Below are 21,232 nucleotides of genomic sequence, written 5' to 3' on the forward strand. Positions count from 1 at the left end.
TGTATTAGTTACAAGGTAGGTTATGCTTGATGAAGGATGCTATTATACATTTCTTGGCATTTAGTTTCAGTCCATGAACTCAGCAAAAGTAATTTGTTTGAAGAAGGCCCTCTTGGAGAATCTTGGTGACTTATGGAGAATTAGTGATGGCACCATGTTTACAATCATATGTAAATTTGGACAGCCATGAACTTTTAACATATGGTTTGACCTTAGAGATATAAATTCTGAAGAAAAGTGTCCCAAGGACTGAACCCTGGAGTATACCACTAGTAACAAGTCTTTTAGAGGAGGTAGAGCTACCTATCCTAATTCCCTGGATTCTGTTTGTGAGCCAATTTGCTGTCCAACAAGCTAAGCAGAGATTTAAATTTAGCTGGGAGGGTTTACACATGATACCTGAGTGTGGGATAGTGTCAAATACCTTGGCAAGGTCTAGATATGTGGCGCGTATTAATCTGGCCTCATTCATTGCCTCTGTAATCTTCTCAAAGAAATCAACTAGGTTAAGGGGGAAGAATCTGCCCTTAACTAACCAAAACTAACTAGAGTTAGCAGTGTATAGGTTGCCTATGTTGTTATTTAATAATTCCATAATGATCCCTTCCATAGCCTTGCAAATAAGGCCTGTGAGATGTCGGTCTATAATTACCTGAGTCTACTGACACCCCACCTTTATGCAAAGGGATGACTGTTGCTGTCCTCCATTCTATGGACACAAACCGACTTTGGAGGCTGATATTAAATAACATTTGTAGAGGAAAGGGTCTAACAAGTCCTGTTTCAGAATGACCAGTTGGCAGCCCAGTATGTTAGTCAACCCCATGGAAGTAGTGCTCTTGGACTTGGATTGTGCCTTGGGAACTTGTTTTGGGGAAATTTAAGGGGGTAGGTTGTAGATGTAAGTATATGATCTGGGAATATAGCAGCTAAATTTGTCTGCTAGTAGATTGGCTATGTCCTCTGGGTCTGAGTATGCAGTAGCATTAATTATTTGCTAGGCACAGTGCTGAGCATTGTTTCTGAGATCTCTAACACAGTTAAAGAAGCCTTTTTTGTTATACTTCATCTGGGTGGATAATTTTATCTTATATCTGGTCTTGCTTGATTTGATCAGGGTCTAGAGTTCTCTGTTTAGTTTAAGAAGACCATTTTTAGCATCTTGAGAGTTAATTTTATTTCTGCATGCCAAGATTTTTTTTCTTTTAATATAGAGTCTGTTTATGTTTGGGTTCCATCATGGGGATTATTCTTAACATTTGCAATGTATTTACTTTTGCGGGGGACAGATGCATCTATGCGACTATTTATACGTGTGTAGAGTTTGGCAGCAAAGATTTCTGCATAATTAGTGAGGTGGACTTTAAAATTGGTCAGGTCATCACTCAGAGATGCTGAGATATTAGAAAATACTTCCTGCTTCAGTCTTATGATGAATGTGACAGATTTGTGGTCTAATTTAACCAGGGGGGAGGAAGAAACAGTTGGTTTGGTGTAAAGTTGTCCCATATTGTTAAGGACCAGGTCTAGGATTTTATCACACCTGGTTGGGGTATGGACTCACAATTTCAGAGAGTATGTATGGACAAAGTTCAGAAATTTCCAGGCACACACGTTTCAAGATGCATACGTCTCCCAACTGATAGAGGGATATTTGATGTCTCCTAGAAGAATGATGTTTGGTTTAATGTATAGGGATTCCATATTAGTTAGGTAGGACGTATAGGCTGATATAGAGGGTAAGTCTGCCAATGGACGGAGGGGTAGATGAAGCCTGCTAGAAGAATGGTGTTTAGTTTAATGTACAGGTATTCCATATTAATTAGGTAGGCAATATGGGCTGATGTAGAGGGAGGTCCTATAGTTAGCTATGATATGATCAGCGGGTTTGTTAATAGTAAGTTGAACATGGAGGAGTTTTAGGTCACTATCTTGTTTAATGAGTCTGGAGGTGAAATTTATTTTAAAAAGAAGAGACACAACCGCCTTTAGTCCTTAAATCAAAAGTGGTAGGCCTGAATGTGTAGAAGGCTTTGAAACCCTGCAAAGATGGAAAGTTCTCATTGGTCTTGAAACAGGTCTCTTTAACAATGCATATATCAATGTTTTCCAGGGAAAGGAGTGCCTACAGGGAGTTGAGTTTTTTTTGCTTAGGCTCCTATCTTTGATCAGCAATATCTTCATATTATCTGGATTCTACTTTGTTAAGTTGAGAGCTTTAGAAGTCTGATGTTTCCTAAAAATGTAACTATAGAAACAGAGAAGGATTAGGTACAGGCCATCCCTAGCAAACCAGTTACGACTGTCTACCATCTCATAGGTTCATATGGTCTTATGTACTAACTAGGCTATTGATCCATGAGGATCTTTATAAGTCTAGCCCTGCATTCCCATGAAAGTTTTAGCCCTTGTAATTTAAGTACAAATAACCAAGAGCCAGGCAGAACATTTACATGTTACCCCTATCCACAATGGACAGGGGTGCTAATACAGAGGTACATTTGTGGTTTCTGATCAATTCATCCAGATAACATTTGAATAGAGTAAAGGAAGTAATTGCTTTATGTGGAGAAGTAGACGATTCCAAATAAGTGTTATTCTCTGTGATACACATTTGTTCCAAATATGTTCTATTTATGCTGCAGAAAAGATTAAGATCTCTTGAACAGATATTTATTACAGCATTGAACTTGTAGATGTGCAGCAGATAAGAGAGGATAGAGTCTGTTGAGGTTCTGTATGCAAGGCAGAGATCATCCTCCACAGTCTGTATGATACTGAAAAGAGGGGCAAGGTTTTCAGATATCACTGCAGGCTTTATGATTTAAGCCCTTGATTTTCCTGGTGAGAGAAAGTGTTTTGGTCATTCAGGCTGTGTTAAGTGCTCAGACAACTACATTCCAAAGGGGACATGGTTGGGAGGGTGGCCTAGTGGTTAAGGTGTTTGCCTTACAAATAGAAGGTGCAGGGTTTGAGTCTCACAAGGGATAATTGGCTAAGCTTAAAATGGCTCGCAAGGGCAGTTAGCTTAGTACTAATCTATGAACCTATTATACTCAATGATTAGCTGGGGGGGGTGAAGTTAGAGCTAAATTTACCTACTAGTCAACTGGTTATGTCCTCAGGGTCTGAGTAAGGCATATCATTTAGTATTAGCTCTTTGAAGTGTTAGGCATTGTTTCTTTTTTTTTTGTTCAAATATTTTTATTAAATTTAAACACACAAAAATATTACAAACATTCTAATGTAAGTTTTGAGTAAATGACTATATACAATATATAATATTTACATCTGGCCTAGTATTCAAATAATTCACAAAGAAAGAAAATAAAGCTGTATAATTACCAATAAAACATTCAGTATCTTTAAACAACATTCAGTCTACGTTTGTGAAGAGGGAGATGATTTTAGAGTTTCTATTAAATCAATAATTTTAGTCCAAGGATTAACAGACCATTTTTCTGGGATAAAGTCTTGTTTCCTTTACTTTTATTTCTGTGACAGCTGATTCTTCCAATAGTAGTAAAAACTCTTCGAAGGTGTTGGGCATTGTTACTGAGTTGCTTTATGATTGTCTTTTACCTGGGTGGCTATTTTTACCTGATATCTAGCTTTGGTTGACTTGATCAGAGACTGGAATTCCTTGTTAAGTTTAGCAAGACTGTTTTTGTCAACTTGATAATTACATTTATTATTGCATGCAATAAGTTTTTTTGTACAGCCTGTTTATATTTGAGTTGCACCATAAGGTTTTATTTTTAACTTTGCCATTGTATTTGCTTCGGCCAGGGAACAGAGGCAGATATACAGCTATTCACATGTGAATATAATGTGATGGTAAATTATTCAGCGTACAGTGTGGTCGTTAGATTGGAGGGGGGGCTGTTAAATTTAACCAGTTCTTCACTCTCTTCTGTAGCACATAATCTGTGAAGTATTTCAGGATTCTTCTGAATTCAGTCTTATGGTGAATGTGACTCATTTATGGTTCAATTTGATGAGGGAGGACGTTATAACTGGTGGAGAACAGAGCTGTCCCATATTTCTGAAGACAAAGTCCAAGATTTTATCTATCCTCAGTGGGACATGTATTAACTGATTCAAAGATGTTTTACTTAAGAAGCCCAGAAATTTCGAGGCATATATGTTAGGGGATGTATAAATCTGCCAGTTGATGGAGGGGTAGTCGAAGTTGCCGAAGAGAATGGTGTTTGGTGTAATGCATAGGGACTGAATACTAATCAGGTAGGTTGTATAAGGAACTGGCAATAGAGGGAGTCCTGTAGTTAGCTATGATGTGATAAGGGGGTGTTGTTTACTGTAAATTAGACAGGGAAGTGTTCCAAGTCATTATTCTGTCTTAACAAGCCCAGAAGTGATATTTTGTTTTACAAGTATAGAGACACTGCCACCTTTACTGCCTTCATCGAGTGCAGTCAGCCTGAATGCATGGCAGGTTTTGAAGCTCTGCAACTGATGGGATGCTCTCAATGGTCTTCAACCTAGTCTCCATGACGATGCATATCTCTGTGCATTTCAGGGTAAACAGTGACTTTACGGAGTGAAGATTTTTGTTGCAGTTCCTATCATTGAGCAGCAATAACTTTATTTTTATGTCCCCAGTGCAGATATATGTTGTATTCCCTTTGAATGACTCCAAAAGCTAAGCAAGTTGTTGAAGTCAATAATCCTTTGTTGGTATTGCAGCATCATTCTTGGTGATGGCAGAAAGCTGCTCAAGGCTAGGTTCATACCTGCTCAGTCTCATATTCTGAGAGGTTTGGATTTTCTTTACTGGAGTGTTTTCTGTCTGAAATCTTAAGTCTCCACATGAGGAGCAGCATCTGAAATCTTAATTCTCCACATGAGGAGCAGCGTGCCTCTTAGTGCAAGACCTGAGGGAGAAAGAGCCTAACTGTGCAACTACTGAGAGAGAGAGAGAGAGAGAGAGAGAGAGAGAAAGACAGAGAAAGAACATTTTGACTCATAGGTAAGTTATTGATTTGTGATATACTAATACATATAGATAGAGACAATTTAGTTTGAGCACCACATCAGGTAGATAAAATAATTTCTCTAGGCTGAGTACAAAATTGCCTTTGTCATGCTTAACTCTGCTGTTTATACAGCTGTAACTGGGAGGAGGAAGGATTTAACTAAAGCTCCTAAGAGAGAATTTGAAAGTGAAATCATCTGTGTCTGTTGAATACAGTGGTGTGTGGCACTGCACAGAGGTACGCCACTTATTATTTGAAAGAGTGGAAAAGTGAAAGAATCAATAAGAAAGTAGCCAGAGCTCCATTCAATAGTGTTTACCCATCAGAACAGCAGTAAATTATCACTGCCACTGAATAACCACTACTGGCCACAGCAAGTTCACAATTAGATTAGAAAATCAACTGAAAACTGTAATTTGAAGTAAAAATAAGTTGTAAGTGTTGGAAAACAGTGGAAAGTCACAGGAAAACATTTTAATTGTTAGATGGAGCCGTTATCTAATGTATTTACAAAGGAGAACACCCAGTGTAACAAAACGGAGACTGTATTAACTACATAAACAACAACTTGACAAAGAAATGCAGAATATCGGCTATTGTAACTGAGCTGTAGTTTAATGCAAAAAAAAAAAGTGGTAAAAGTGCAAAAACTCACAGAATACTTAAATACCTGGGTAACTATTCAGACATTGTACTTTGTAGCTTTTTTCTACTATAATTTTGTATTTAGCTTTGTTGAGTGCTTTATTAAAGTCCATGTAAATGGAGTCAGCTTGTTCTGTTTTGTCTATTGCTTCTACTAGGCTGGACACAAATCAGTAAATAATGGTTATATACTACCTTCCCTTTACATAAGCATGTTGTATTACGTCACACATATGTTTTATACATGAATCCTCATAAGTTCTCATTTAATCTATATCATGCCATTCCTTCCATTTTTTCCCACAAAAGCTCAGGGTCTACAGCCCCCTTACAACATGCTTTTCATCTCTTTCTTGCATACGGATGTTAATAATTCTAAGTCCTTGTCTTCGATCATTTCCTATTCGAATTCACTACATAAAATTTGCTGTTCAAGGTACAGGTAACTCTCTGCAGCTCTTTAATACCACTGTTTATTATGTAATTCTCCTCTGTAGAGCTATGTAAGCTTCATCCGCAGAGTTCCCCACTGCTGTAATCCTTAACGTATCCACCACCTTTGTCTTACCATTACTGTTATTTGTTTTTCTTCTCATAAATCGATGTGTATTCCAGAGCCATTCTTTGACCTCCTAATTATCTCTTGTCAGCTTCTATTCTATAATTTATTTTTCTTTTGTGCAAACCTGTTTGTACATGTCCTCTAAAGAATATTTTAATTTCACTATAATCACTTACTTCTTTTCTGTTTTTGGGAAAAACTTTCCAGTTTGTCCTTCATATCCTTCATGACATAGTCAAAATGTACTTGTCTCCAAATCCTACTACCGTTCTCATTTACCTTTGACTTTTTCCCTATTTCCATCTCTCTCTCTCTAAACAGAATGTTATATTCCATGTGTCCTTTCTCACTGTTTCCTAATGTTTAATTTCCTGAATAGCCTCCATTTCCTGTTTGCTAATTTGCTTAAATCTTAGTTTATTATGATTACAAGTTGTTCTTTACTATTTTAATTCATTTCTATACACTAACTCTACTTCTTTTCAATAAATTCTACATTGCTGGTATACCTCTGCTACCAATTTTGTTCTGGCAGTTCCAACCCCTTAGGTCGTTCTTAACAGCAACATAATTTGAAACACCCCATGTACAGCCTAATACAATTTATTTCTGCTTTACTTATATGTTTTCATGATTGTACCTCCATAATTAATGGTTTTCTACTACATAACTAGCATGAGTAAAATAATCTAGCAAGACATTGAATATTCCGTCCATAAGTAAAGTATCTGATAACTCATGGAAATATTCAGTTTCTCACAGTGGCATTTTATGCCCTTCTAGAAAGAATGTTTATTCTCCTGGGCTTCACCATCAACAACAAACCTTGCAGTCAAGAATAGGTCCTATTAGTGGAAGTCTTGTGGTACTAAACATGGACAGACATCTTCTTAGGTTGCTCCATGCACTGTAGATATTTAAAGTATCTTTTGGAGCTAAATTAGGTAATTTGAGACAAAGAGCAATACAGAAGTGTCATGTGTTAAACAAGAAGAAATGAAAAAAAAAACAGGAAATGTTACTTTGGAAGAATTTATGATTTGTGACATCAAGCAAGATGTATTACCTCAACCAAAACGATTAAAATGACAGTTGTGGCAGTTAGCAAGACACACAAGATATCTGGAAGTTACAGAAGATGTGGACTGTGAGTTTCTGTTGGTTTACTATCAAAATTGCGAACGGCACTACGTCGACTGTCATATACTCGAACATGGAAGGTCGTAATCGGTAATGTCGAAGACAAAATAATCAATCTAGGAATGGTTTAACATGGGTCGAGGTAGGTGTTCAGTATTATTCCGAACTACAAACATCTCCCCTACCTTGACCCATGTTAAAACCATTCCCAGATTGATTATTTTGTCTTCGACATTACCGATTACGACCTTCCATGTTCGAGTATATGACAGTCGACGTAGTGCCGTTCGCAATTTTGATAGTAAACCATTTTTTTTGCATGAACAATATGTCGCCATGATGGAAATAAAACAGAAAGTGATGAGATTTACATGAAGACATTGGGGTCCATTGGCCATGTGGAATATGTGCAGTAACAATTTGTTTCAATGGAGTATGGGGCACAAAGACAGAAATTGAAGCTACTTTGCGTACTAGAAGGAAGTGGGCTGGACTTGTGAGACTATATTAAAATCCAGATGACACAGTGGGCTGGTTTTAAAAAGAATTATTTGGGTGTTGAGAAAGTAGTCTGGCTGCCATTGAGTAATGCTGACCACTCCATATCACAATATGAGAATTAACAAGTTTTAAAGCAGATGCAGAAATCAGAAAAGTGTGTTTGAATGGCCCAGTTTTGTGGCTTATGATTATATTGAAGATATATTGCAGCAATGACTGGAGTCTGTTGAGACTATTGGGGGATGTAAAAGATGAAAGTTAAAATGTAAGATAGCCTTCCTGCTATACTGAAGGTATTTTTAGATGTAATATTAGTGTTTGCCAGTAATGCAAAGGTGAATGCCAAGGTAAGATGATTACTAATGCATTTACTGAATTGTGGAAGTGAGATACAAGTTTTTTTCTAAGGAGATTGTGCAGGTTTTGTGGAAGTAGAGGATGAATGGGAGAAACAATCTAGCTATAAAGAAGATGGAGGACTATTTTTATGTAATATGGAGGACGAACATTTGTATAATAACATTAATAGACTGATTGTACAATCCTTTTACTCAGCTGATGTAGGGCTTTTTGTGATGACAGAATATATCTTATCATTGTGATAACATTGCATCAAAGAAACAATGCTAGACAAACAATTGCAGTCACCATACAATGCCCAACCTTTTGTACCACTAAGTAGACACACATGATATTTCTTTCTACTCTTTTCAAACATTTTACTGGAACTCAACTCCCAATCTGAGCAAGTCATACATGATAACTGTTCAGTAAATTTGTGCCTACCAATCCAGCCAACAGGACTGTCTATAAAAGTAGTCAAGGTACTACTTTATTTGACCTGTAGTGGTAACTTATTCCATGAGCTAAGCATTTGTTGAGTTAGAAGCTTATCCTGACAGTAAGTTTTGTTTATGTTTTGGTGTTGATTTAGGTCCTAAGTGCAGGTTTTTGAAGAGCTACTGGTTTTATGAAAAAAATAACAGGTTAAATAGAACTGAGTCTTTCATGGGTCAAAAAGTAAGACTTAGGTCACCTCAGAGCAGTCAAGTAGGCTACTGAGTATGAGGAGAGGCGTGCTAAAATATCACGAGTGTTGAAAGATTTAAGACCTTTATCTTGTATTTTTTTAATAGAAATCGTAAGGGCTTTTCCAAGGAAGCAGTAAGCATGGTGGCTGCAGTGGTGCAGTAGTTAGTTTTGTCACCTCACAGCAAGAGGTTCCACAGTTCGATTCTCAGCTGTGGTGCCTTCTGTGCGGAGTCTGTATGTCCTCCCTGTGGTCACATGGGTTTCCTCCGGGTGCTCTGGTTTCCTCCCACATTCCAAAGACATGCAGTAGGTGCATTGGACACTCTAAATTGGCCATAGGTGAGAGTGTGTGTGTGAGTGTGTGGTGGGAATGAACTATAGCGGCAGGGTAGCCACCCAGTGGTGTAAACCTTAGCTCGAGATGATTGTCACTGTGGAAGTGACACCCCAATGCCATGTGCAAAGTGGGAAAATGGGTTGAGGATGGATGGATGGATTTGTACATACCAAAAGGTGCATTGTATATGAAGATGGATCTGAAAAGGGGCTAGCATGGTATGACAATGGTATGATTACTTTCTTAGCACTTGAGGATATTCCCTTGGAAGCTAACTGGCAACGTTAGAAGGATTTCCTTACTGATGGAAACCTGATGATCAAATGAAAAAGAATGGTTCACATAAGTACCCAGGTCTGTTATGGCTGTGTTTGAAGAGAAGTACCATTTGTAGTATGTGAGGTGGTTGCAGCTTTTCTGCTGAATGCTACTATATTGCACTTTTTTGTATTTAGTTTGAGTTTGTTTTCAGTACACCAGGTATTTGCATATCCCAGCCCTTCTAGGGGCTGTTTAGTATCAGTAGATGAGTGAATAATAGTGCCCAGCTTGTAGTCTTCAGCAGATTTGGTCAAACACACTTTTTTGGGATACTAGCTTGGATGTCTGCAAAATAAATGTTGGAAATGATAGGACCAAGCAATGAACCCTGTGGTACTCCACTAGATGTACATTTACATTCATAGAGGGTACCAGCGACTATCACAATCTGTGATTTATTGGATAACCAGTTTACATTCCAAGTGAAAATGTTGGGGTTTACATTAAGCTTATCTAATTATCAATAATATAATATAAATAATATTCTAAAGATATGCTTCTGGAGCATTTCTCCCCGGGCCTCCGCTGAAAACAGGATCTGTGGAACCTAGTCAGACTTTCCCGGTCAACAAATGTTAAATAAAAAATAAATAAATAAATAAATAATACCAGCATGAGCAGTAGTGTCAAAAGCATTAGCCAGATTTAGATAAACAGTGCGCACTATCTGAACTGACTACAGCCTCTGTCATCATCACCATCATCATTGTCGTCTTCATCTTTATAATCAAACCTTCTTTTTCCCCATTTCTCCTCTTCCCATCTTCTTTCTGTCTCTTCCAAAAGTGGAGCTACTTTAGCTTCCTGATCTGATTAACTAATTTCTTACTCTGTCCCATGGTGTGCATATTACTACACATCTCCAGCACTTAGCTGTATCACCACAAGCTTTTTCAGCTGCTCTGCCTTTACTGCCCACACTTCTGTACCATAAGTAATACTAGTTATACCACTGTTTTGTACACCTAACTTTTCAGCTTTCTTGGTATTCTTCTGTCACACACAACCATGACACTTTGTGGCATTTGGCTGCAGCCCCTCTGATTGTCACTTTGACCTTCTCATTCGTATTTCCATTCTCCTCAACCACAACCTCTGGATATATGAAGCTGTTAACCTGTTCCTCTATTTCCCTTCTATATCAAATTTCAGCTACTTCTGTTTCCCCCATTTACTACCAGGACCACCTTCTAATCTGTGTTTGATTTCATCCCACGTACCTTCAGTTTTGCTTAAGAGTTCCCTGTCATTTTTTGCTGTTCCTGTTCAGAGTCTGCCTGTAATGCCACATTGTCTGCATACAACAGCATTGTTGATCTGTCCCCTCACTCCTCTTTGCGTATGTAGTCCATCACCAGTATGAACCCTGTATACACCCATTCCCACTGGTAACCCCTCTTTGAATCCAAATGCTGTCTCTGCTTGTATGCTATAGTCCTTGTACATTGCCTGCAGTAACTCTACCAATGTTTTTGGACTTCAAACCATCACAGGACTGCCTAAATCAGCTTACTTGGGACAAACTGATATACTTTCTCCATGTGTAGAAAATGCCCAGTTGGACTCTTTTCACATCTCTAGCTCTCTCCACTATTTGTCTCACTGCAAACATTGTGTTAGTTGTACTGTATCCTGATCTGAATCTGAACTGCTTAGCTCCCATTGTACTTTCTACTTCTCTGCATATTCATTTATCAATCACCCTACCACCTTCAGCACTTTCTAACATTGTGACAGGAGTATAATATCTTTGTAGTGCCCACAGTTGTGAATCTTCCCTCTGTTCTTATACATTGGAACTAGAATGCTTGTTCTCCATCATCTCTTTTCACAATGCTATGAGTGCCCTCAGGAGCCATTTGTCCCTGATCTTGATTATATCTGCTGCAACTTTATTTCAGACGGCCACTTTCCTGGACTTCATTTTCCTTTGTATACTTCATACTTCCCCCATTGTAGTGCAATCCCAGAGTTAGTATATATAATTAGCAGGTGGTATGGAGGTCGCAGGGGGGCTTGGCCCCAGCAAAAAAAGTTGTGGGTTTTTTTCAATCCTTTGTGGATCAATGTTTTAGTTTTTAATAGTTAAGTTTCAATCATTGTAGAATTGACTGTCTCTCATTTTGATGGAAGGTTATGCTTACATACACACACACATGCGCATGTGCGTGTGTGTGTGTGTGTGTGTGTGTGTGTGTGTGCGTGTGTGCGTGTGCGTGTGTGTGTGTGTGTGCGTGTGTGTATATGTGTGTGTGTGTGTGTGTGTGTGTGTGTGTGTGTGTGTGTGTGTGTGTGTGTGTGTGTGTGTGTAATATGCACATATGTATGTTGCCAGCTCTAGATTTTTTGAATTGTTAATGTTTTCCTCATTTGATTTATTATTTCACCCCTTCATTTTTCCCAATAGACTGAGTCCCTCAGACCTAACAGAAAGCTACCAGCCAAGTCCAGAAGAATCATCCCACCAGTTAGTAGGGATATTTATGTCCATGATTTAGCATCCTGAATAGCAGATTTGTCTAATCACTGTTCATTCCTCCTGTTGGTTGCAGCAGTCTTGCCCACCTACAAAGATATGGCTGTTGTGACAGCTAATATACATATCCATACCTCTGATTAACTTACACATACGCATTGTTGTAGGAATATGCACTGCAATTCAGCTTGTAACAGCTCAAAAATGCTACTATCAGAAATAGCCATAGTAATCCAGGATGAGAACAAGGGACTTAGGCTTGTGCCCCAGACATGAGGCTACTAAGAGATAACTTATGTCAGTATGAAGACACATCTGTATAAACCTTGTCAAATCCCCTTTGCTTCACTGCTTTTCCTAGATGTAAAATTTGAAGCCTTTTTTTATGTCACTGGCTAAAGTAAAGTAAGGCAAGTTGGCAAAAACAAAATTATACATTTATCACATGAACATATGCATGTTGTACTGTGTAGAGTAATTTACAGTTGGAAGCAGCTTTTCAGTGGTTTGGAATAGGAATATATATGTCCAGTGCTTGACGTTATCCCTCCTTGTTTGACAGTGACCTCCTGCCTGGGCAGAGATACTTCATTAGCATTGTGACTCGGAGTGGTACCCTGGTGGATGAACATGCCTCAGAAAGTTTACCCAGTGGGCCCCTCCCTGTGTGGACTCGTAGGTATCTATAGATTGCAATTTAAAATGTGTTGTTTAGCTACATTTTTCAGTCTTTTTCCATGTTATTAACATTTTTCCTTAGTCATCTTTATAGCTAGCATATTGATGAATGACATTTCTTGACTAAGGCCCTAAACAATAGAAGTGTTGGCTGATTAGGAGGTTGAAGAAAGATGTACTATTTTTGAAGGTTATGTTGTTTTAACATATTGTTTCCACTGGCATCTTGAATAAGAATCATTATTGTGTTCAGTGGGTGAAACAGGAGCAAACCATGAACTGACAGCATATACATTCAGTCCCTTTTTCTTATTGGTCTTGTTTAGCATAAGCATCCACCTAGCCAGCCTTCCTTCTAGTTGTCTAAACCCCTTATCCTGGTGAACCTGGAGAAGGTCATTGTGGTAACAAGCTGAACAGAGCAGATCAGACTTCCCTATACCAATCAACCATCTGTAGTTCATGCTGTAGAATCCCCAGGCATTCCTATGTCTGCTGAGAGATGCAATCCATCCAAATAAATTAATTTCTTTTTTTATATCTGTGATGTTTTCCTTTCAGTCACTACTTTTGCATTCAAACATAAATTCTAAAGGAGCCATAGATGACTTTTACCACAGTAAAACTTTTCAAGCATTTGTCCCACATCAAAAGGCTGCGGAGAAGAACAGAACATATGAATGGTGTTTTTGTTTGTTTGCTTGTTTTTATGGATAACTGAACTAGGGCTTATCTGTTGGAACAGATCTTGGATTATTGTCAAAAATAGCAGTAGCTTGTTTCTGGAATGGACTTGTGTCACTGGAGTACTGGCTACATCAAGTGGGACTCAGCATCACAAGAGAGCTCTCCTTCTTTAGAGATGTGGTGGGCATAGGATTTGGATCTTTAGTGGCAGAAATCCAACAGAGACTAGAAGATGACAGCATGTGTCAAAATTATAGTGAGGGACAGTGAGCATAATGGCTGGCTATTAAACAGTAGGCATGGAAACAATCTGTCAACCTGCCCACTGTGACTTTGAGACTTTTTTGTTTATTCGAAGAGATAGAATGCTTGTTAGATTCATTTTTTTCTTCCCTGGCAGTGCAGTATCCCCAAGAGCCTTCTCACATGTAGTAATGTCTTGTCTGGTTGTACGTCTGCTAGACAAAATCACCAGCAACCTGCAGTACTAGTGAAATGAACTGGAAAACATGTCCTGAAGGCCACCACAGCAACATGGCTTTGAGGTAATGTCAGTTATGGGCCTACCCTACAGTGTGCTGACATAGCATAAAAAGGCTAAGCACGCCATGAGGTGTAGTCATTGAGGTTGTCTTTGTCTTGGGATCAGTGATGGTGCTACCTCCAGGCTCAACTGCATGTCATAGCCTGCTCTCCACTCACAATTCTGATCTTCACTGAGTCCATAGATGTGATATGCCATCCACCAAACACATCATCCCCAACTTTCATCCATGAAGAAAGGCTATCAGGCAAAGCCTCATCACTCCTCTCTTCCCCTTTCCACCAGTTCTAGCAAACACCAAAGTCACTAATTGAACTACAGTTGCTTGTGTTATAGTCAGATCTTTATTCCAATGAAGCTGGCTTGAACACTGAGACGTGTAAAAGAAAATGGAAACTCCTCAACCGTAGTCAATCACTGATATCCCACTACTTCTGTCAGAGCTCTTACCTGATTTCAGTAACCAAGGTGATAGAAGCTAATGATGAGCTGCTAAAGCTAGAATGAAGTTACTGCTCACAAAAACATTCACTGGAAAATCCTTGTAGCATCGTGGCTGTATAAGTGAGACCAAAAGTTGTGGAGCTGAGGAATGTCATATGTGGCCGAAGGCCAATGAGATACTGTTACCATGTGGAGAAAAGCATAGTGTGTGCATGTATATTTAAAAAAAATGTCTAAAATAACAGGACATGGAGCTATAAAACAAGAAGATTGTTAGCCACTTAGTAGACAGAGGGAGAGATAGTGACATTAAGAGCCCAATAAATGGACAGTATTATATATTTGACTATATGACCAATGTGTGTATAATGAGTGATAAATATTTACATTTCAATATTGCCTTGAATCAGAGCCAGATACTGGTTAAATGGGGCCCTAGACAGGGTAATGGATCAGCACCCCCCCCAAAAAAAAATACAGTCCTCCCAGCCATTACAGTGTCCCATTATTTAATTATTTCTCCCCAGTTACCATAAATAGATATTTGGATTTAATTTAAATCTTTTATTTCAAATTTTATAGCAAAAACACTGATAGACATTTGCTAAACAAAGCAATACAGTCTAACAATGAAAACAGATTTAGCATTAAACTTATTTGCCCTGGAATTTCACATTAATTGAAATGACATTGAAACCCATGTTCAAAGAAAATGCATCTGGCCAGTGGTGGATACAATTTACCTTTGGGTGGTTTTCAAATCATAGTCCCCTTGCACACATTTGTAAGACCTCACAAGCATGCAAGAGTTCTTTGATTTACCTTCCTGATTGTATTAAATTATATTCCTTGTATAATACGGCACCACTTGTTACAGCATGTTTTAAATTTGTAATTTTAAATATTTTTCCAGTAAGCAATGTAACAAAATGTATGAACCAATAAGGATAAAACTGCCCAATTCAGAACATTTCAACCCTAAAAAGCCACTCAAACTTCTATCATTGCAAGCCACCAATATTAGTCAATATGCACAATCTCTGCAGAAGTAAAATGTATCTGAATAATTCCACATTAAAGATATCTGTTGCTAATGGAGAAGTTGCTGCTAACAAACAACTTTATATTTCAAGTGTTTCATCTACAAATTCAGTGCCTGCTACCTTTGAAGAATAAATGTCTATGTTACATTAAAAAATGGTAAGCTGGTAATATTGCAATAGGGAATGGATGGCAAACTGATAACAGCTTCATAGTCATCAGGCGTCTTATCCAACGGAGGACATACTCAGGACTGCAACACCCCACCCCTCTTAAATTACAATATAGTATCAGCAATCCAGCTGCATACCATGGGGTAGAACCCACAGCCTTGTGCATTAAAAGCAAGCATTCTACCTGTTGTGCTACTAACAATGCTTTTCAGTTCTGTAGCACAATAGAGATACCACTTCCTAAACAAAACAGTTGCACATTGTAAACAGACTTAACATGAGCAGCAGTAAACATCTCTTCCCTTGAATTTTACAATTCCTTGAAAATGCACTTGAAACTGAATTTCTAGAAAAATACAGCTTGATAGTTAGGGCAGAGGATTTAAGTTATTGTTTCCTGTAACTAAGTACAGAGTTTGAGCAAGAGCAAATAACTAACCACCTGCTATCCCTGACTAGGGCATTACACACACACCTACCATACCACTCAACTTCCTAGTGCAAGAAATCTGGACAAAAATAAAATTATGGGGGCAAAGGCCTGAAAAACTGACATATTTTAAATATCGCTCTCAAGAACTTATACTGTTGCTAAAATAACCAGATTTGTATTTGTATGCATTTTCTAAAGGATATGAAGTCTGAAACTCAAATGTCTGTCATTATTTATTAACTTCATTCCTAAATGGTTTTCCAGAAAATCACAAATTTTATGAGGAACAGACCAAAAATATGAAGCAAAATCTGGACAGTTGAGAGATATGCTACCTACCTACCTCTTATACACAATGAATCTACTCCCCATGGCCTCCTTACAGAATCTGCTGATGTTTCTCCAACTTCAAATCGAGGGTTAACATTGGTTCCAACGCAGCAGAGGCAAAGAGTGATTTTTTAGGAATGAGCAATATGAAAATACAGCTACAACTCCCTCTACAAGTGCATGCAAGAGGGAGAGAGAAGCGGTCAAAGAGGAACACAGCAAAAAGATGTACAGCATATACAGAAACAACTGGGAGCAAGACCAAAGGTAGGCCCTTTGACAAGGAGCAGGAGGACTTAGCTAGACATACTGTTGTTACTTTGTCTGTGAGTTTACTAATATAGAATTACAGCTGTTGGACAAAGGTTTATCTTTTCATAGGTTCATAGGTTGGTACTAGACTATCGGCCCTAAGGCCTATGCAAGCCTAGCCATAACAATTCCCTGGAAATTTTTTCCCACAATATTTACTTCTCTGGGCCCCTGTCTAGCAGGGCGACTGACATGATCCCCAGGGTGAATTTCCTATCTCCCATCCAATCATCAAGGTTCCTTTTGAAGAGGGCCAATGAGGTGCTCTGCTTGACATGTATGGGCAGTCTATTCCATAGTATGGGGAGTCTCTGGGTCAGGAACATATCCCTCCAGCATGTTTTGTTCATTGTGATGATATGGTTTAGATCCCTGGAGTGTGTAGCTCTGAGAGATTGAAATTTCTTTAAGTGGAGCATGTCCAACAGCTCAGTTTGACATGGCCTTGTATGTTAAGCAGAGATCGCATCTGAGTAGACGATATGCCACAGAGTATAGCTGGAGTTTTTTTAGATGGTCAGCACATGGCATCTGCTTTAGGCCTGTGATTCTTTTAGTGAGGTATTTCTGTGGCCTTTCCAGCTGTTGCAGATTTCTTGTGTGGTACATACTAAATGGGGCATTATACTCTATAATGGGTCTAATGAGGGATAAGTACAGTGGGACAATGACCTCCTTTTTTCTTGATGAAAAACCCTTAGTGATGAGGTGTACCATGTAGAAGGATTTCCTGACTGTTGTGGCGATGTGGTTAACGAACGTGAGACCACTGTCCACTTGTGTCCCTAAGTCTCTCATCACACTTTCGATGTTTAGTGTCCTGCCACCTATGTGGTAGTTCATGGGTACATGTTTTTTTCCAAAGGGGATGACTATACATTTCTTGGCATTAAGCTTGAGCCCATGGCTTTGGCACCAGGCATCTGTTTCTGTAAGGTGCTTTTGTAGAATATCCACATCATTTGGGGATTCAGTAATGGCTCCCAGTTTGCAGTCATCTGCAAACTTTGTTAGCCAGAGTCCCTTAGTGTTGGCCTGTACTTCAGAGAAGTAGATGCCAAACAAGAGTGGTCCCAGGACTGAACCCTGAGGTACTCCACTTGTCACTTGTCTGTAGCTGGATTTGGAGTCGGCTACTTTTACAGTCTGGGTTCTGTCAGTAAGCCAGTTGGCAACCCATCAAGTGACGTAGGGATTTATGCCCAGCTTAGTAAGTTTATCTATGATTCCAAAGTGGGGGATGGTGTTAAAAGCTTTGGCGAGGTCCAGATAGGCTGTGTGGAGCTCCTTACCCTCGTCCACAGCTCTGGAGATCGATTCGAAGAAGTCAGATTCAGGAGACAAGATCGGCCCTTCACAAACCCAAACTGGGTGGGGTCCAGTATCTGGAGGTTGCCAATGTCTTTGTTTATAAGTTCCATGATAATGTGTTCCATGCCCTTGCAGATCAGGCTTGTCAGACTGATGGGATGGTAGTTCCCAGGATCCAAGGCGAATCCTCCCTTGTGGAGCGGGATAACTGTAGCTGTGCACCACTCAGTGGGCACAAAGCCTGAGGTGAGGCTATAATTAAACATGACACTTAGGTGGGGTGCCAGTTCATTTTGTAGTTCATGTAGTACACAGCCTGGGATATCATCTGGTTCCATGGATGCTGTATTCTTAGCTTTGGAGAGTGCTGTTTCTACCTGTGTGGCTGTGATTATCATAATTTGGCAATCTTTTGGTATTGAGATGGGCCCTTTAGGGGGTGAAAGGGGAGTGAAGTTGGCACTAAATAGATCTGCCAGGATATTGGCAATATCCTTGGGATCAGTATATTTAATGCCATTCTGTTGTAGCTCAGAGCAGATCTGAGCATTGCCATTTAGATTCTTGACATAACTATAGAATGCCTTGTGGTTGCCTTTGGAATCTTTGGCAATTTTATTTTCGTAACTAGCTTTTGAGGATTTTATGAGGGATCTCAGCTTTTTACTGAGGCTGGTGAGGGAGTTTTTTGCATCCTGGGATTTTCCTCTTTTCTGCAACAGTTTCTTTCTTCTGTTGTATAGTTTGTTTATAGCAGGGGACCACCAGATTGGCTTCTTTTTTTTGGAGAAGAGCATCTTGGTTCTATTTGGGATGGCACGATTCAAGCACGAGTGGATGTGCTCGTACAGTGCCTTAGTGTATTCTTTTATTCCATATGTCAATAGCATGTTGAATGATAGCATTACTGAACTATGGATGTTTGCCAGGAATTTAGATTTAAAGATGCTGTTTGGTGACAACACCTGTAATACTAATATTAACTTGAAAAGAAGTAGCACTTTCATACCTAATAGTACGGCAACTGTTTTGCTTTCTTAAAGATGTGTGAAAATGATCGTTATGAGTTATTCTTTAAAGGAAAAGCATTGAATTTTTACAACTTGAATATAGTAGAAAGGAAAGCTGTGTTTGACTTATGTGCTAGGACTGACATTATTATCAAATCTGCCGGCAAAGGTGGTAAAACTGTGATATTAAGTGCTGATCAGTATTATAAGTTGATGTTTGAATTCTTGCATGACAATAATAGATTTAAATATATAAATAGTTCTGACTTGAACAAGATGATTTGTAGGATTAAGACTGAATTATATGATTATTTAATGCAAGCAGCTATTACTCCTGAACAATAAAGCTATTTTTATGTTGAACACCCAGTTTGCCTTATGATTTATGGTCTGTCTAAAATACATAAGAGTCTGTTGCATCCTCCGATGAGACCCATTGTATCAGGAGGTCAGAGGGCTACCACGGCTATCTCTAAATATTTGGACCAGCAATTGAAGCCATTATTGAAACATAGTAAGGCTTTTATTAAGGACACCTGTGATTTCTTGAAATCCTTAGGGGAGTTTATGGCTGGTAAAGATATGACTGATGTTCTTTTTGCAACCATGGATATAAAGTCTTTATTTACTGTCATTCCCAATATAGTAGGAATTGATTATGTTAGAGTCTTTTTAGTTATGCATAGTAGCTTTACAGTTAGTAAAATATCATTGGTATGTTCCCTTATTGAATTTGTCCTTAATAATAATGTTTTTATGTTTAATGGTGAAATATATCACCAAATATTAGGAGTAGCTATAGGCACACCGGTAGCTAATAGCTATGCTAATATTGTACTGGCTAGATGGGAAGAACTTAATATATTTGACTCTAGGCCAGATGGGTATTATAACACTGAGTTAATTTTCTACAAACATTTTGTAGATGATATCATGTAGTTATGGAAAGGGACTAAAAGTACACTCGAGTTATTTGCAGAAAATTTACAACAGAGCACTGATTTTCTTAAATTTGAGATTGTTGTTCTCCACATGATATTACTTTTTTAAATGTGAAGGTATCTAATATAGATGGCAGTTTTCACACTTCTATATATAGAAAGGATGTACAAACAACTAGATATGTTCACAACTTGAGTATGCACCCAAAACATGTCTATAGGGGTGTGGTGAAGAGCCAGTTTTTAAGAGCTAGTAGACTCAGCACCACAGAAGAAGGTTTTCTGGAAGAAATTGATGCCATGACACATGATTTTGTAGCCAGAGGATATAATAGGAAGTTGTTAACCAGTAATGCTAAACTTGCTAACTCTGGGCATGAGAATATAGGTAAACCTTATTTATACAGGAACAATAATACAGTCTCTAACACTAATGTAATGCAGACTACTGACACACGGAAATTAGGTTACGTTATGAAATATAACACACATTCACAGTACATTCAAGCTATAATTAAGAGAAATCGGGCTATTCTGAACTCTGATAATAGCATTAAGAAAATAGTGGGAACTAAACCCTATTTTATTTTTAAGAAGGAAGACAATTTGAAACAGCTTCTCTGTTATAAAGACTTTAAAACACAGAATGAAGGACTTCAGGTAGCTGCTAAGAACACAGTTCCTTGTTATAATTGTGTTTATTATAAATATATGAATATGGAGGTAGATTTCATACATCCTATTACACACATGAAATTTATGTTTAAAACTTTTGGTTCATGTAACAGTGAAAATATACTTTACTTAGCTAATTGTGAAAAATGCTTATGTTTTTACATAGGCAAAACAAATTGCAAGTTTAAAGAAAGAATAGCATTGCACCTATTTGAGAGTGGAGTTGAGACCAATGCACTAAGTAAACATATTATAGAAGAGGGTAATGACCATGTATTTAAGTTTAGGATTTTACATAGGGTGTTTAAGAACAGGAGGTGAGGCAATATAGTTAACTTGACAGAGAGAGCTGAATATAAATGGATAAACTTCTTTAGGGCAGATGTATTCCCAGGTTTGAATAAAGTGAATAATATAAAGCTTATTTTAAACTCTAAGCAGTCATATGTTAGTTAAGCTTTTATGTATATTTATATATTTTTATATACTTCTATATATTTTTATATACTTCTGTATATTGCTTTTGTTTTTATGATTCTTTGCAATGGAGCATTGTTTTCTAATGATCTTCTTAATGAGGTAATTGGATATGTTATTTGATTGGCTGGTGTTGGATACTTATTGTGTGGTTTTATGAAGTGT

The 21,232-nt window shown here is 38.2% G+C and overlaps 1 protein-coding gene across 1 annotated transcript in view; it reads left to right on the plus strand.

The window, feature by feature from the left end:
- SNED1 (sushi, nidogen and EGF like domains 1) overlaps positions 1-21,232 on the plus strand; it is a 1,598,911-nt gene that overhangs the window by 1,196,835 nt on the left and 380,844 nt on the right. The window contains exon 24 of the mRNA XM_044070335.1: positions 12,574-12,686. Within this exon, the coding sequence (XP_043926270.1) occupies positions 12,574-12,686 (113 nt within the window). The remainder of the gene's footprint in view (positions 1-12,573; positions 12,687-21,232) is intronic.

The sequence above is a fragment of the Protopterus annectens genome, chromosome 4.part1 (assembly GCF_019279795.1).
Source record: "Protopterus annectens isolate FY-2018-M chromosome 4.part1, PAN1.0, whole genome shotgun sequence".
Taxonomy (NCBI): Eukaryota; Metazoa; Chordata; order Ceratodontiformes; family Protopteridae; genus Protopterus; species Protopterus annectens.